This window comes from Rhipicephalus sanguineus, chromosome 3 (genome assembly GCF_013339695.2).
Source record: "Rhipicephalus sanguineus isolate Rsan-2018 chromosome 3, BIME_Rsan_1.4, whole genome shotgun sequence".
Classification (NCBI taxonomy): domain Eukaryota; kingdom Metazoa; phylum Arthropoda; class Arachnida; order Ixodida; family Ixodidae; genus Rhipicephalus; species Rhipicephalus sanguineus.
Genome location: NC_051178.1, coordinates 1,256,053 through 1,274,564, shown reverse-complemented (window position 1 = coordinate 1,274,564; position 18,512 = coordinate 1,256,053). Strand labels below are relative to the sequence as shown.

General features: G+C 46.2%; 1 protein-coding gene across 1 annotated transcript in view; it reads left to right on the top strand.

The window, feature by feature from the left end:
* The window catches only part of LOC119388411 (tripeptidyl-peptidase 2-like), a 72,443-nt gene that overhangs the window by 38,803 nt on the left and 15,128 nt on the right, over positions 1-18,512 (top strand). Inside the window, exon 6 of the mRNA XM_037656115.2 lies at positions 10,260-10,545. Within this exon, the coding sequence (XP_037512043.1) occupies positions 10,260-10,545 (286 nt within the window). The remainder of the gene's footprint in view (positions 1-10,259; positions 10,546-18,512) is intronic.

Sequence of the window (18,512 nt, the reverse complement as noted above, 5' to 3'; positions counted from 1 at the left end):
CTTCTGTTAAAACGAACTTTCGCGGTGATCGAAAACGCTAGCGATTCTGCGAAAGGAACACTGCAGTCTTGGTGGGGCATTCAGGTGACCCAGAAAAAGCAAAAAAGATTTTAAAAAAGCGCTTCCTGGAGAAAAGACATGCGGAGGGCGCTAGATAAACAAAGAAGACCATCAGCCGATAAAGCCAGTATACCCCCTCACCCCCAGCCTGTGGGTGGGGAAGGTGTGGGCTTTATCAATAAAGAAAGCAACAAAAAGAGTAGGGGGATTTGCAACTTGGACCCCCAAGCCACTGCGTCCTTTTGTATTCCTCCCCGTTGGGGCCCCTCCACGGTGCCCAAGGGGAGTGGGGAAAAAAAGGAAGCCACAACAGGAACAAAAATGGTCTGTGCATTACAATCGAGTACACTCCTGTCAGAGGGGTCAGGTGCATTGGCATTGTCATCGCTGTCACACAATGGCGGCCAACCACATGTATTCTGTGGTCAATTCGCGCTGGTTCGCGCGTTGTACCTGTTCCCAGTGAAGTGCAAATTGTGATAAGCCATTTTGATTATGGAAGCGCACGACAAAGGAAGGCTATTTTGCACAGTGAATAGAGCTGCGTCGTGTCTCGAGGCAGCGCACGACAAAGGAAGGCTATCTTGCACAGTGAATAGAGCTGCGTCGTGTCACAATGGGATATCTTCAGCCGCACGTCGATCGGGAAAAGTAACTACGGGACGAAAACGGGAAAATATCCGGATCTCGAAGAAAACCTTGCAGACTTTCTTAAGCAACTCAGCGTATAAGGACTTTGTCAAGGCAACAGCACGGGACCGACGCGTATCCAGAAGTGATCTTAGAGCCAGCACAACAGGCTCACGGAAGAAAAGGAACTGCCATGGCAATCAATTTTATATTCTTTGAAGGAAAATTGTGCTTGTCTCTTAATTTTTTTTTCTAATCGTCAACATAGGAGCGTGCTAGAGTTTTATCATTAAAATATGGTAGCAAATATCTTCACGAGCTTTTTATTTTTGAACCCGCGAAATTCGGTGCTCGTAAGATTCGCGTAAATACTCTGCTTAAAGGCATAGTTTTTATCTAGATGAGCCAAATAAATGCTTTTTCTTGTCTTTTTGCCCCCATTGTAAGTCTACTCCATTCAGTGTTTTCAAGTAACATATTTGGATGCACTTGGCATGTTAGCATCTCTCTTTTTGGCGGCACTTCTGATAAGCCGAACTCCTGATAAGGCGAACAGATGACCGCGGTCCCTTCGAGTTCGTCTTAACGGGAGTCTACTGTATTTTGTAATGGTCGTCTGCGTTTTCGCGCAATTCCGGCTGACATTACAATTTTTCTTAACTCTTACAAATGGCCAACATTACGCAAACTGTCGGAAGTGTTCAGGCAAACGTCCTCTGATATCAAAAGCGCCTCCGAGACATCCTGTGAAATGCGATGAGGTTGCGGCTGCATCTCCTCGCATGACTGTTCGTCAGAATTGTGGTCTTCTTGGGCGCCCGTGGCATCATTAATAATTTCTTGATCGGTCAGGAGACCTGTCGTGGCGACACAATCATCCATCGCGATTAGTCCTGAAGGGTCACATCTGTGGGTCATAACGTGCTGTCGCGATTCGCCGTTCTTCAGAGCTTCCAAAATTTCCACTTTAGTCGCCAAGTTCTTCGCTTCGTATTTCTGCTGCTTTTCCGGCATAGCCATCACTGTAGCGCACGATGGTGGTGACATGCAAGCACAGTCACAACGGAAAAAAAAGAGAACTCCGCAAGAAGAGATGGTGCTGACACAACACAAGGGAAAATGGCGTCGGAGGCGCATTGGAGCGAAGAAAGAAGACGCCGACGTTCGGTGACGCTGCGATTGCCCCCACTAGTTGGTGACGATGGTGATACCACTCAGGTTTCGGTTTCACTCCAGTGGTGCCAGCGTTGCTTTACCACACTTTGTGTAGCGGCAGCCATATGGATTTCCTTGTGGCTTCGTGCTACTAACGGGTGGTTGTCTATTTTTCCTTTCTTAACCTTACGGTGATGCGGCGCGCTGGAGGGCAACGTCGCATCAGCCCCCGCCACTCCTTTAGCCTGCACAGAGCGAGCCATAGGTTTTGGCGCCTGCCGCCGTCGCGGTAGTAGTTCAGCCTACTCCGCCAACTCGTGAACAGGGACCGGCGACTCCAGGGTCGTAGGGTCACAAGGCCTCATCTCACCAGGCGAGGCCCGAAACTCGAACCACCAGCCCGAACATGCAGGCGACCAGTACTTCCCAGGAGCCAATGGACACGACATCGTACCTCTGGTGCCGAAAGGCCAGTGCAGTTCTCTTGACCACGCCAAAAAAAACAAAGCCAATAGCAGGGCCGGACATTGGTCCTGCCTCCTGAAACAAAGTATTCCACATGAGCACTCCACACGTTCTCATTGTACACACAGCACCATTTTATGCCTAACATGCAGGCACAAGTATTACAATGGAACGTCCAGGTCCTTCTCCAAAACCTTGATGACATACAAGAGCTCCTCCACGAACTCAATCCAAAAGTGCTGTGTGTAGAAGAGACCCACTTAAAATCAAAACACGCCAACTTCCTATGCAGTTACGTTATTTTCCGAAAGGACCGGGATGATGCCATGGCGTCATCTGGCGGTGTAGCCATTATATTTAATCAAGGAATAGCAAGTACAGCATAACCTCGTTACAACGGATCTGTTTACAACAGACATTCGGATATAACATACCAATTTGCAGCGTTATGCCGACCTCCGTATTTGTTCCATTGATTGAGCTTCGTTTACAACGGATTCTGGTACAACGGATATTCGGATATAATTGACTAAAATGTCAGGCCAGCAAGGTGGTCAGGACTCCTTTAGAGCGGACTTTTTCTATCACGGTCATTAACTTCCGACTTCAAACATCGCTTAGCATACTTGCGGGATGGGAACAGCGCACTGCGGATATCGATGTACCGACTCAATAACGAAGGCCGCCGATCTCCGGTCTGTCAATGATCAGCTATATGCCTAGCTGTAGCGACAAAATATCGAAGGCCCAACTGATGTGGCGGACAAGGGCGCACTCCCTACGAGTCCGGAGTTCCTATTCTGCCCCATAGATCTCAATGTATAAGAACATCTGAAATTTCGCACGCTGAAACTCTTTCACTTCCGATTTTTCAGACTTTCTGCCCATCACGTCCGAAACAACATTAATTAAAGCCCCCACGTCTGCCGCGTCTATCATCTCGTAGGTTCGAACCAGCTCTTTCACAAGTCAATCTGTTTACAGCCGTAGTAGTGTCCGAAAGGCAGCTTTGCCGCAATGCCAGAGTGTGATGGGGTGAAGCATATTGAAAATCTGAAGGGACCACTGTCACAGCGCAGTACGGCAATGTCTTTACAAATAAGCACTGGAAATGCACGGAGGCATGATAGCGGCAGGTGGCAAATGCGGCCAACCATTATGATAAGCATCTTCAGCTAACTGCTCGGTAATGCATGTGGTCTAGCGCAGTGGTATGTGTAAACCCGAATGCGCTGTGGCCACCGTTCATGCTGCCTCTTTGTGCGAGACTGCTAAGTGCGCCGCACAGACGTGTTGCCTTCATGAACAAAAGCAGCTCGCCATTGCCACGCCGGTGTGCAGTCAGGAACGGAGTGGGCATAACGAACACGTTCATGACAAACGCGTGCATACGTAGAGTCACTAGAAATATTTCAGAGCATCACATCTGTTTTTCGCGTTCTGCCGCCAATGCTATTGGCTTACTTGCATCACATGACCTCTCACCACCATATCCCTTCCCAGCGCTTTGGGTGTGCTTGCGTTGAAGCATAGCGAACTGAACATTTAGCAGTGCCATGGTCCTTAGCAGTAGTTCATCTGGTTAATCGCTTCTTTAGATATGTCACGCAGATGCCAGAAAGTACCTCAGTGGCAACCTATGTAATCTGAAACTTTTCTTTTGAATTCCGTGCGGGAAAAACGTCAAAGAACGACTTTCTAAGCGGCCTCAAAGAATTCAACTCATCAAGAGCTCTCATACGATGGTACACTAACCAGCGATATTGAAAACGATATACTATATAGATACGTTTCAACTTCACTCGGCTGTCTATCTGTTGAACAGATCGGGCATGCATTTTGAGTAAACGTGTCACGCAAGAGAGAGCGAAATAGAAGATTTATTGAGTTAGCAACTGCTTTCTTATAAGCTTCACGCCAGTCTTGGCATCATTAGTTGCCAATATGCACAACTCAAGCGTGCCTTATAGATTGCACATTAAACTCTGGTGATAAACTTGGCATCACGCAATGTTATTAAGTTTATGTATTGCAAAAAATTATACTCTAGCTGCGACTAATGGTGACATGAAAAAAAATATGTACGTTCGCTGTCAGTTACCATTGTTCTTGGGAAAGTTGGCATCGTTACATATACACTCAAACCTCGTTATAACGAACACGGATATAACGAATTATCGGTTATAACGAAGTAAATGAGGAATAGTCTTGTAATAGCTAAAGTGTTACAAATAAACGTTTATAACGAATTTTCGGATATAACGAAGTTATTTTTCTGGCAGATGCGACTTTGTTATAATGAGGTTTGAGTGTATGACATAAAAATAACACGCAAGTTTCATGGCCCCAATTTTTTATTTTCCTTTCAGTCCAGGTCTGTTGCCTTCTCACGTACTCCAACTGATCAGATCAGTACGTCGAGTAACCAGAGGCTGTTTGCGTGCATAAGGTGCTTCAACTGAGAGCACCAGGTCCATATGAATGCCGTGTTGCTTTAACATGTGCTTTAAAAATTTCAGGACTATGTTGTTCACTACCAAAAGCACATCAAGCACTGTGCCGAGGAAGCTTTTATGAGAGTGGATGATGAATAAAAAGCTTAATTTAAGGCAGTGCAGGGACCACACCCACAATGTGAACAAGAAAAGACTTTCTCTGAACACAGTAAAATACCAGCAAATACACTGCAAGGTTGAGAATATTAAGAAGAAATGAAATAGGAAATAAAAGGACACCATTATAATAAGCACACAATTACTTAACGTCCGTTTATATTTTTTAAGTAACATGCCGCATCTAGTGTGAAGTAGGCGTTGTCGGCCACTCTTTTAATGCCTACTTTTCTAGGAATAAGTTAGAAAGTGGCAACGCATTCGCAAATAAAGTACTCCAGTAGCTACCGCATGATGATTTGCACGCACGTTCGGCTACTGGTGTTCTATCCCGAGACGTAAATACTTAAAATTACCGAACACATGCCACTCCGATTACACGTATCAGCCAGCTGAACCAGCAGGTGCACAAATAAGGTGTGCTTCAACGATCAGTCAAACACATAATCGGGCACTATGCAGTAAACCTGAACACAGACTGCGCACTGAAAAGCTAGTGCAAACACTCTATTCACCCAATGTCCAAGTAAATGACGTTTTATACGAAGTCACTGAGCTTTGTACCTAGCTCCAGACCTAGCAAATACACACGACGTCACGCCGCATGAAACGAGACCGATGAAGCCATGAAGATGGTTCGCAAGCACATGACAACAATCGTCGTACATTTCATTTTATTATGCTGCTCATCGCGCAGTCCATTCATAACCACTGATGACTCGAAATCACTTCCAATATCCTCTTGAAGAAAGACGCACACACAGAAAGACATCGAGGTGCAGAGGCCGGTCGCTTCTCCGCGTACGCTAGCAACGTGCCAGACAGCCTGGAAGGAAAATGGCCGTCGCCGCCGCTAAATGTTGCTCGTATGCTCTGAAAATTTTCCATTGACTCTATACGTACGGTACAGCAACCGCCGCGGCAGTGACGGCATCAGCTTAGTTGGTGATCAGCTTCACACAGCAGCAAATGTTGCGTATCGGCGGAGATTCGGCGATACGTGTGTGCATCGTTTACGTTCATGCGCACATCAAGGAAAAGCAGGGCGAGCCATCCGCTCTTCCACCGCAGTCTTTGTGTTGTGCGTCTGCTCCATTGTGAGAGAGCCGTAATCTATTCCGCGCTTTGCTGGTTTCAGCAGCACTCACCGCGAGGCGCAAATTTGGAATTGGCGGTTGGCACGTAGTTAAGCGAGGTTTGTGGCAGGTACCGAATGTATTCACAAGAGCCTGGACGTGCACCAAAATGCTTGATAAGTGTACTAGGAAGCATTAAAGCTATTTCGGATATGGCTGTGGCGATTTGACCACTTGAGTGGAATAAGAAAGCATGAATTCGTTTTCCGGGGGACAGCCCGATTATTCGGATGATTTCACGGTCCTTAGAGAGTCCGAAAAATCGGACGTTGACTGTATTTATCTTCCAGAAGTCCGAATACTTCGAATAGTCAAATTCCAGTGTGAATCTAATCGAATAGCAGACACTATTAAAAAAATATTCATAAGTTCAAATATTCGCACACCCTTAGTTATTTGTCCAATCGCACGTTCTGTGTCCAAGTGAGAAATGTTTTGTCCCGAACATTTGTCCAGGAAACTGGAGTGCCGCAAGGTGGTGTCTTGAGTGGCACACTATTTATTATAAAAATGAATTCGCTGTGTCTGTGCAGATCATGCATTATGTTTTATTGCATATATGTCGACGACGTGCAGATCGGTTTTAAATCATGCAATCTTGCGATGTGTGAGTGGCAGGTTAAACTTTGTTTGAACAAGGTAACCAAATGGGCAGACGAGAACGGGTTCAGCCTTGATCCGCAGAAAAAGCACTTGCGTCTTATTCTCAGGAAAGAGAGGCCTCCATCCCGATCCGAACATTGACTTCCACGGTCAGCTAATTTTTAGGCATCATTTTGGACATGGAATCGACATTTGTACCTCACATCGAAAATCACAAAAACAAGTGCATGAAGGCAATGAATATACTGAAGGCTTTGTCAAGTACATCATGGGGCATTGATAGAAAATGTCTGATGAATTTTTACAAAAGCCTCATACGCTCACAACTTGACTACAGTGCCATTGTCTATCAGTCTGCGACACCAACTGCATTAAAAATGCTGGACCCAGTTCACCATCTAGGCATTCGCCTTTCAATGGGTGCTTTTCGAACGAGCCCCATAGAAAGCCTCAACGTTGGAACCAGTGGTCGTTCCACTTGCAGAGATCTTACTTATCCTTTGTATGTTTTCTCAAGGTGAATGCAAACACTCCTCACACTCTACTGGCAATGATTTGTCCATTTCTGCCCTCTTTGACAACCATGCTTCGGTGAGACAGCCCTGCTCACTTTGCGTGAGGAGCCTAGCTGAGGAAATGAGTCTGTCGCTCTATGAACACAGTCTAATGGCTCCTGCTGCATCTCTGCTGCCGTAGCAGTGGCAGCTAATAGAATGTGATGTATCCTTTGAGGAAGTTACAAAAGACGCGACTGTTGCACATATCCGTACGTACTTCTTCGAACTGCAGCAGAAATACACTTGTCCTGAATTCTTCTGTGCCCTACGCAATGGTCGGTCCATCTTTTTCAGATGCCGGCGTTCTGCACCAAAATCCAAGCATCTTCACAGCAGAGCCTTATGCGATATTTGCGGCCATCAAACTCATTAATCAATTAATACTACAAAGTGGAGTACATTACACCAATTCACTAAGTGCAATAAAGGGTCTGAAAAGACGGAATAAACACAAAAACCCTGTCCTTGTCTCGCTCTGCACACTCTTGTCGTAATGTGCTGGGTGCCAGGTCATAGCGCGATCCAAGGAAACGTCTTGGCGGACCAGCTAGCTGCATCCATCCATGAAAACGCTGCCGATACAGGCATACCCGTCCCTGCACTAGACCTAAAACCATTTCTAAAACGAGACCCGCCGCGGTGGTCTAGTGTTTATGGTGCTCGACTGCTGACCCGCAGGTCACGGGATCAAATCCTGGCCGCGGCGGCCGCATTTTCGATGGAGACGAAAATGCTTGAGGCTCGCGTGCTTAGATTTATGTGCACATTAAAGAACTCCAGGTGGTCGAGATTTCCGGAGCCCTCCACTATGGCGTCTCTCATAATCATATCGTGGTTTTGGGACGTTAAACCCCAACAATTATTATATTTCTAAAACGAAAGCTCAGGGATTCTTGGCAGAGATCATGGGATAGGCACACACAAAATAAACTACACGTTGTCAAGCCGCATCTTGGTAATTGGCCGCCATTATCGAAGTCACGCCACACAGATGTAACACTTACCAGGCTAAGAACAGGACACACACACACAGCACACATGCATACCTTCTGTCTGGTGGTGATCCACCCATGTGTGAGAAATGTGGTGAACCACTTACCGTGCTTCACATTTTAATCCAACGTAAAGAATTAGACAGTGTTAGAAGAAAACACCTTTCATTACCCTACCGACAGCAAATACCACTTCATACATCGATGTTTTTCGTTAGGGATCCGCTTTTTAAACATGAATCATTGTTCGTGTTTTTAAACGATGTGTGCAGTTTTCATGATATGCCCAGGCAATCTATAGCACGACCTCTGAACAGAAGTCACTGCTGCAGTTGCTACATAAAGAAAGCACCTGCCTCGCGGCCCTTGGACACAAGGGTGTTGATGAGGCATTCGTGCTGATATTATCTCCGTAGTTTTATTGTCACTACCTTTTTGTCATTGATCCTCACAGCACACATTTTACATCACTCATGATTTTAATACTCGTATGTTTTACCCGCCTTTAGCGCGCAGAATTTTAGGCCCGTATACAGCCACTTAACGTAACCAGTGTTCATGTTTGTTATCTTCTCCTGGCGCTCTTTGGCCACCATATGGCTTTTGTGCCAATCAACAACATATCATCATCATCATCATGGAAACCACTGTAGGTAAGGAGGGAGAGTGGGAGGGACAAAGTGCCTTTGATTTGCCAAGAAATGTAAGAAAAGAACCTTTAATCATACTTGAATGGCGCACCCACTGCATTTAGAGAAAACGACACCAGAGTAGCAAGAACAGCCGGAGGCAGCTACTAACATCTTAGCACACACCACTAGCCTCCATGCACAAGCTGTAGTGGATATCAATGCGATGGCAGTGCAACGAACTGCTTTAAAATTCAGCAAAATTTTTAACTGCGTAAAGAAGACAAGAGCACAGGTGCGCAAAGAAAACAGCAGCACAGATGCACACACGAAGCGCAGATGCACTTCATGTGTGCACCTGTGCTGCTGTTTTCGTCCTGTCTTCATTGCGCAGTTTAAAATTTGGCTGAATCTATGAACAGAGGAAGCCCCCCTCAAGTCGAAACTTTCTCACTCTTGTTCCTGGCATAGCACATTACAACGACAGCTCACAAACACACGAAACGCAATGGCAACCCAAGAAGACTGCAGGAAGCATGGCATTGAAGCCCCTCTAATGATGAGCCAAGTTGGCGCAGATCTCAGGTGCCTGCGTTGATTACGTTGCCATAGGCATCCTCTTAGAATACAGATCTTGAAGGCCATGGTTTTGCTTGTGGGACCCTGAAAACAGTCATGGGTGTCTCGCACTGAGTTTGGGGTGTGATCATTATGTGGGGGGAAAAATCAAATTTTTATGACAAATTTCAGGTGCACGCACTTTGAGATCTGGCTGCTAAGCAGGATTGGGTGAGATTCAAGCAGGCCAGTGTTGCATGGATGCGGTCGGTGCATGATTGGGGTGCAAAGAGGAGAGGGGGGGCTTTTGGGTAGGGGCGCTTGCTCGAAATTTTACGGTAGCTCAAAAAATGGATCTATACGTCAGCCATGAAGTGTTTTCAACCACAGAGAATAAACCTTCGAGGTTCGAGGGCACTGTTGCTGATGTGTCAATTGATCACAATAGTTTTCGGAGGATGATCATTATGGTGGCTCACACAAGTCGGCCCGCCTGTCGCATAGCGGGTAAAGTGACCACCAGTACCAGAGCTGGACATGATGGCGTGTAGTTGAAATTAACCATGGCAGATGCGGTTAATGAGTTTTTTATTATGTACAGTTCTCTGGAGCTTGGCAGGGCCATGCAACTTTGTTCAAATTATCAAAAAGCTTGAATTAAGTAAATGCAAAATAATGAGCTTTTACTGTATAAATTATGTTGAGTTTGTTGAACTTCAGTCAGAATTTTAAGGAATCAAACTCAGCGCAGCAGACTGACACCTTTGGCTTTGCAGAAGTGATCTTAATAAGCCAGAGCTTTGAACGAGCATGCAGTGACGTAAGAGGGGACTCTGTAAAGCAGTGGAGAGCATTTTTGCAGGCAGGAGAAGCAGAAGGCGCAAACGGTGGAGGCTCTGACGCGCAAGGGTGCTGCCCTGTGCGAGATCTTCCTCATGCGACAGGAGGCTGGCCGAGGCTCCGGTGATGGACAGCCTGCCAGCCCCCCCCCTGCTGGGTCGCCTCAGCCAGCCACTGACAGTGCCAGCTCAGATGCACCACCGTCCACCGCAGCAGTCACCACGACAGATGACCAAGGCCCTACAGTGGCCGACCTCAACCGTGTCTACGCAGAACTGCTCAAGTGGGCTGACCCTAGCGACCCCAAGGTATGGCTTAGGAAGTTTTCAGTCTATCTGACATTAGCAGCGCTCTCTATGGTCTCATTGGACAACTTTATGTACATGTGTTACAAGAGGGAGCTTGGTGAAGTTCCTTCACCTGGTATTGGATGTGGTCTGCATGGGCCTAGTGAGTTGTTTATTGGTGAAGGGGCACTGCACCGCATCCTTAATGATTCCTCTCTTGCACCAAAGTGCACCAAATTGGATTTACTGCGACATTCTGATTAAACCAGCGTAAGTTGTGCCAAACTGCACCAGGTGGCGGTGTCTATCAACGGCAGTAGCACCGCCGGTGCGTCAGAACAAGTGCTGCTTGATCTTGGGGCCACCAAAGTCACAACTACGGACGTAGAATTATTTCTCTGATGAAACAACACTCGAGTGTGCATCCCGAATAAGCCGCGATGCCACGTATGGTGCCAACGCAGCTTCAGTTGTGCAAGTCAGTGCAACTGCAAAACGAACTCGCCGCAGAGGCGTGTGACTTCTGAATCGATGGCAATGAAGTATGGCGGTGATTGATTGGCTGACTTCGTCTCTTCCAGAAATGCTGCAGGTAGCTCGTTATAAGTGCCGCAAGGCATTTAACTAAGGCGATATTCAGTAATAGGTATACACACGTGCCGCTAATATGTCGGTCACTTCTGTTTCTGAACTTTTCAGAGTGAAATCTGGGAAAACTAGCAAGGTATATATATATATGGAACAATGCCGAATTTTTTAGCCTCGCATCTGTAGAAGAATACGTGAATGGCCGTAATGCACTGACACTTCTTAAGGGGGGACGCGGCTTTCGTATTGCGAAAAATGGCAAAAAAATTGATTTTCTGAAAATCGAATTTTCAGTTTCTGGAACCCTTTTTCTATCTGATTCCAAAATATCTAAACTGAAAACCACCCAGAAGTGCTTCGAAAAATTTGTTTTGCCCTCCGAGGTGGCGAAAATTATCATGGAAATTGCAAAAAAAACAGCTATTTTCAAAAAATTGTAGCTCCGCGATGACGCGACCGCGAACCAACTTTTTGGGCTTGTCGGAAAGGGCATTTCTCCGTGTTCAAATTCCCCGCTTCAACGGGCTCCTCCATTCAGAAAGAAGCGCACAAAAAGCAAACACTTGAGAGTCGTTCCGAGGCCTCCGATTGGCCGCGTCCGCCATGTTGCCCCAGCTCGCCTCGCCATTGGTCCGATGCTCGCTCCGGGAGATCGTCGTCTGCGCGTCGCGCGTTCACGGCTGTCGAGAATCGCGCTACTTCGTGACACGTTCGCAATAGTTCTGTGTTCACGGCTCGACGATCACTTAAAATATGATTACGCTTTAGTTCGGAGCTGCAAGAGGAAGTTCGATCTGATTACGATGGTGCGCCGCGCTCCTAGCGAACATCGCAAACGCGCGTCTCGGACCGACTCTAGCGTTGACTTCAGCGTCGGATTCGCAGTTAGATGTTTAGTTTATCAGCACTTCTGACGTCGTGACGAAGGCGATCGTGGGACGACTCTTTGTATGTACTCACGACCACGCATTACGCACTTTGAAGCAACGGGCGCCACGGCCTGCGCACTTACTGCTCGGAGTCGTCACTAGGCCTAACTCCGCTCACGGCGCCGTTTGGCGAGACGAACCTCGAACTTTGCGGGCAACAACAACGCGCTAGCGAGCTCGCGGCTATGTGCTTCTTCGCAAGCGAAGAAGCACATCGCTCACCGGCACTTCGGAACCGCGGATGGGCATTTTACGCATCGGCAGTGAACTCAACAGCGAAGCTCGATCGTCAGACCCCACGGCCACGGACTGCTCGGAGCAGCGGTAGCAATTTCGCGCGCGGGCACCGAAAATGCGATACCAAGTATACTACGCGCAGATTTTTCGTCCTTGTAGCTTTGCATTCGCGCATCGTCACCGAACGCCGTCACCAAGCGCATCACGCGCCGGCCCACGGACCCCGCGGCCGAGCACTTCGCGATGAGAGTGCTATCAGAGAACATCTGTGCTATCAATAAGCACTAGTGATGTAATTTAGACGTGCTTGGAGCCGTGCTTGGTATCGCCGCAGGCGTTTATGAATGTTCTGAAACAATGAAAGCCTCGTAGACTAGCGTTGCCGCGGTCGGCCGAATGATAGTACGTTTCATATGCGAGAGTGGCAAAAGACCGTGTAGGAAGCAGGAGGACGAATTTTTATCTGCCTGACTCGCGTAATTGAATAAACTGCTCAAAAATCCCTGTGCCACTAATGTCTTGGCCATAACTGTTTGCTATTTGGAACGAAGGCATCGGCTATCATGGTGTGAGCCATTTTCAGTCAACAAACCTCTCTCTTTATAAAAATTACTCTATGATTAATTGTAATCAATAAGCAAGACTTAATTATGCTAATGACAGCATAAATACAAGAAATATGTGTAATTATTTCAGTATATGGCCTTATTAGATTGCAATATCTTCTTTTCTGTAATGTCTGTCACACCACTCCTTCATACAGAGAACTTGGTTTGAAATCCATACTGGTTTTTTTTTAGATAAAAAAAAGAAGGTTATGAAAAAAGAACAAAGGCACACTGGAGAAAGGCCACATGTCCAAGAAGTGAAACATCATAAAAAAAAACAAAAGATCACAATCTTTAGGTGTTTTAAAGAAAGCCAAACTTTAAACGCCGTTTTCTCAATACTGTTTTTTTGGCATCTTGCTCAGCTCGTGGAGCAGATATCTTGGCAACTACTACACAGATTTTGATTCCGTTTTTTCTTTTCCAATCCTTGAAGTCTTGTTGACAGGATGACATTATTCTTTACCTTGCTTAGGGCCTAGTTTTTTTTTGTATGTGATAATTAGTGCATGAGAAGTTATGATGCAATACATAAAGCTGATGGGGATGTTATTTGTAAAAAAACTAAAAGGAATAGACAATTTTTAATAATGTCATCCTGTGTAGAGTTCTTTTGAGTAACGATCAAAACCACTTGGACCTTCCTGGCATGTTTTGTTACAAAGCTAGGCTTTTCACCAGCAGATTATGTCATCAGATCATGTAACATAGTGTAATTTGAAAACTACTCGAGATATCGCAATGAAACTTTATATATAGCTATTCGAGACACTCTTCAGTATGCCTGCCAAATTTCATTACTCTAGGTCAACAAACAAAAAAGTTTTTTTCGATCGCCACCTCCCCCCTTAAATATGCTTTCTTCATGGAGCTTCATCCATAAGAGCTTTTTCGTTGTTCCATCCGCCAGCACATTTGGGTATGTAAGACTCTTGTTAAACGAAACCTGAAGGACTAAGAAAATGTGTTCCGTTTAACAGGACTTCCATTTACTGACAGATGAAGAGGGAGGCAGAATTCAAGTATGAAACCAATCTTATTAGAGGCAGTTGTTGCATTTAAGTGGCAATTCGGTTTAACAGGTTTCCGTTTACTGAGTCTACTGTATATCGCGCTTGCGGTAAGTACAGTAGAACCTCAGTGATACAGTCACTGTTCGTACGAATTTTGGGGTGATACGAATTTTTATGCGGTCCCGGCCAAGGCGCATTAGCCTGCAATGTATTGGAGTGCGATTGTTGCGAACCAATTTTCACCCCACGACGTTTGATAGGAACGAACAGGTGCTGTCCGTACTGCGGAATATGCGACAATCACGCATGGGTGCGGAAAACCAAGTGCAGGCATGCATGCCGTGCCACCAGTTTGTCAGAATAGGCCATGAGCAGCACGTTGTAGTCTCCGAGATTGTGTGTGCAAATCTTGGAGGCCTTAAGGGGTGGTGCCATCAAATTTGTGGCTTGTGCGTTCTTTGCTCTAGGAGCATGATACATGCTACAAGATTCGTGTGTTCTCACTAATTACCGTATAAACGCGTGTAAGGGCCGCACCCGTGTAAGGGCCGCACCCCGTTTTTTTTGAAGTGCATATTGTAAAAAAAAAAAAAAATCCGCGTAAGGGCCGCACCCACACTTTCCTCAACCAATACGGATTCATAATGCGCGCGCGCGTGAGCTTCTAGGCATAGTCGATAGATGGCGCAAGGAAACGCAACCATCATCATCGTCACCAATATATATATATATATATATATATATATATATATATTTGGATTTTATTCGTGTTAAGATGTTCGTGAAGTGGGCTAAAAATTTTAGCTTTTTCATTAGTGTTCATAGACCCGCCAACTAAAGGTTAAAGCAGGATTTTATCTTTAGCTTCTCACATTTCTATACAAACGCGCTATCGGCGCTATCCATATCGGCATTAGCATCACCAACTTTGGTTCGTGTTGTTCGCGTTCGTGTTCGGTTTGTGCAGTTAGAGAACCCTTCTAGCCTCTCTAGTGCAGTTCAGCCAGCCATTTGCGGTAGTTTTCTGCACTGTTCGATGACCTTCGTGCTAGGTTGTTTTCTACACGGCGTTCACGTTTTGGCAAGATGGGCAAGTACCTGAATAGCTACACGTCTGGCTGTAAGTTGAAGGTGAGCGAGTATGCTCTCGAGCATCGGAAACGTGCCACCGGCAGAGAATTCAACGTTGAGAAGTGTGTTCGACGTTGGTGCGCTCAAAAAGAAGCCTTGCGAAACACCAACAGCAATGAGCGCGCATCCGAGGAAAGCAGTGCAAGTTTCCCGATTTGGAAGAAGACTTGCTCCGCTATGTGACTGAAGTGCAGAACGATGGTCTTGCACTCACAACGGACATGCTGCGTGTGAAGGGACTAGCCTTGGCGACTGTACTTGGGTGGATCCTATCTGCGTGGAGCTCGGTGTCGACGGACATTGTGTCCCGAAGTTTTAAAGTCACCGGGATATCTAACAGCTTGGATGGCGCTGAAGATGGCTGCTTGTGGGGTGACGGTGCTTCGCAGCACACCATCTCGGACTCCGAGTCTGAGGACTCGTCGAGTGACGACGATTGAGCACGTATGTCGCAAGAAATGTCGTATACTGCAATAAACGCTCTTCGTTCGCTAATAGTGCGTTTTTACTTTAAAAAAAGAGAAAATGTCGCGTGTATGGGCCGCACCCTGAAAATTGGCCCTCATTTCTTGAAAAAAAAGTGTGGCCCTTACACGCGTTTATACGGTAACTTCATATTGCCTTACTTATGGGTATAACTTTTGCAGTAGCACGGCTTATTAGGCTAGTTAGTACTTGTTCATTTTGACAGGATAAGGCATGCACACAAACAAGGACACTAGAAGAAAGACGCAAACAACACAGGTGCTGACTCACAACTACGATTTATTGGAAAGGAAAGCTTACATATAAAAGTCACATCTGTCACATGATCTGGCTACTCTCGCTCAGGGCAGAGTGAAAAAGCAAAATAGAAGAAGATAGACAAGGGGCTAGAAAACAAGTGCCTTATGTCACACCCTCAGAGTGCTGATGAGATATGAAAATTCTAGTTCTATTAATATGATGGAGGAGGGCATACACATTTTTCCCCACATCTGTGATCATGTGACAGATGTAAGCTTTCCTTTCCAATAAATCATAGTTGCGAGTCAGAGCCTCTGTTGTTTGCATCTTTCTTCTAGTGTCTGTGCTTGTGTGCACGCCTTATTCTGTCAAAATAAACAACTTTTGGTTTCGGTTGCTGGGTTCAAGCTCCTAGGACGACAAATTAAATGCCGCTAACTGCTCCAAATAATCAATCTACTGCTCCAAAATAGAAATATTGCTGCTCCAAAAACTGCTCCTAATTCAGTTTCAGACGCCTCAACCCTGCATGCCTCATAATCTACAGTGTTCATGCAGGTCCTTGAAACCCTTCAAGACCATTTAATTTCTTGCATTTTAGGGGCGAAGCTCCTTAGAGTGTGGGTCGTTCCCTCCTCTGTAGTAGTATGTAGCCACCTCGCCCAATCGGCAACCGGCAAGGTGGATCGGCAATGGGCGAGCGCCAATCAGTAAAGGCCCCCCCCCCCCCTCTCTCTCTCTCGCCTCGCGACGCCGACGCTCCGTGCTCGCTCGTTTCAGATGCGTGCTCTTGTCCCCCCCCCCTCTCGCCTCGCGAGGCCGACGCAGGCAGCGTCTGCTAGCGAGTTTCTCGATTGAAGAAAACTGACTGCTCGCACTGCACAACCGTTCACTGACCAACCTGTATATATAGGCACTGGATTTTGACCTCCAAGGTAGTGCCTGTGTGAGATTTCTCCTGTGCATGATTAAACAATAAAAATTGACAGCGTACATGTAAAATTAAAGTGAGCTGCAAGTCGCCATGACTCTCATCGACCCTTTAGTATAAACACGCCCGATCTCACGTCGTTGATGTTGTACTGGGCAGAATTCACGGAAGATTCACATATGGCGCGTGTCATTGGTGGAAGGCAATCGTTCGATTTAGTGCGGCGACGTACGCTAGGGGGACCGTTGTAATAAAATCCGCTCGCTGTTGGCGCACTTTCACTTTCGCTCGGAGTATTCACGGTTTACCGATGATTCCCTCCGGAGCTTCGCCCCACTCATCGTCATTCACCCCGTGGATATGCTGTGGATTTTTTTTTATTTTTAATAAACGTCGATTAATGATTGTATTTGAGAAAATTTCAAACCTCCTAAATTTGCACAGTGACTTCAAAATATGATGCAAGTTTGGTACAAAGTCAAGCAAACATGTGTTTAGCGGACACTTGTGAACATCTGGCCACACTGACACGTGTTCCACTTAAGAGGAGACATGGCCACAGCTTTGCTTGTGTGGTCAAATTGTGACATTTTATGTATGTTTAGTGCTTGCATGTGCCAGTAATTATTCAGGCCAACAATGGCCGGAAAATTCATGGCTGAACAACAAGTACTACGATGTCATACATGTCAGATGGTAGTACTTGATCTGTGATCTTGACAGTGATCTGACATGTCATACATGTCAGATCACTGTCATGGAGGAGTCAGTACCGAAAAGCCATCTCAAATGTGCGAAGCATAGAAAGCACACTCAATCTGCCAGAAATAGCTTCACGAAAAAGTTTGTCATCAACAGCGATGGCCTTCGATATTAACTATAACAGGCCAATGCGGATGGTGTTAATACTGTTGAGAGGCATCATCATCTCCACCCCCTTTCCTGCTTTTGATTTTCTTCATGCTGAAAAAAAAGTTAGGGTTTTCATGACACTCTGGAAAAGCCATTGGGGTTCCCCAAGGCCAGAAAGCTTGAGAACCCCGGTCTAAACCATAACCAATATCTTTTTCTTGTTGATTGCTTCATTTGTAGTATTAGTAGCAGTGCCGACATACAGTCAGCTGTGGATTTTTCGGAGACACGATTTTTGGACGCTGAAACTATTCAGCGTCCAACTTTTCAGACTTTCTGCTCAAGTTGCAAGTCTAAAACTGCATTAAGAGAAGCCACTGTTGTTGCCGCGTCACTCGTCTCGCAGGCTTGAACAAGTGCTTTTCGCGAGTCCATCCATTTGGAACCGTGGTAGATCCTGAGAGTTAGCCTTGCCACAGTGTTATGTTGCTAGGGGTGGAAGTGCTGCGCCATTTGCACCCATCTGGTTCTGCTGCACCATCCTGCTCCTAAACGCATTATTGCGCCAAAACTACTCCCAAGTGGTCTTTGGTGCCTTCATGTACTGCTGTAATCCGTCACCTGGCGCACCCAAGTCAGCTCTTATCATCATCAGCATCTCCTGGCGTGCTCTCCGTGACGCTGGTGATGGCACGAAAAAATCGCAGTTCTGCCGCGAGGGCGAAGCAACGATTGCGATAGCAGGAAATTGTAATGTTATACGCAGTAATCTAGCTGCTAACTCTTTTGGATTCGGTTTTGCGTAACTCTACAAAACGCTAGTATAAGGGGATACGGCCGCTCTAGGGAGCGAAGCGGTTTTCGTGCTGTCTGTTGTGTCAACGCGAACTAAGCAGGCCGTTTGCTGATGTGTGCCTAGAAGAGCGCGCACACCAGCGTTAGCGACCGTGCCCTTAAGATAGATGTTTTGCAG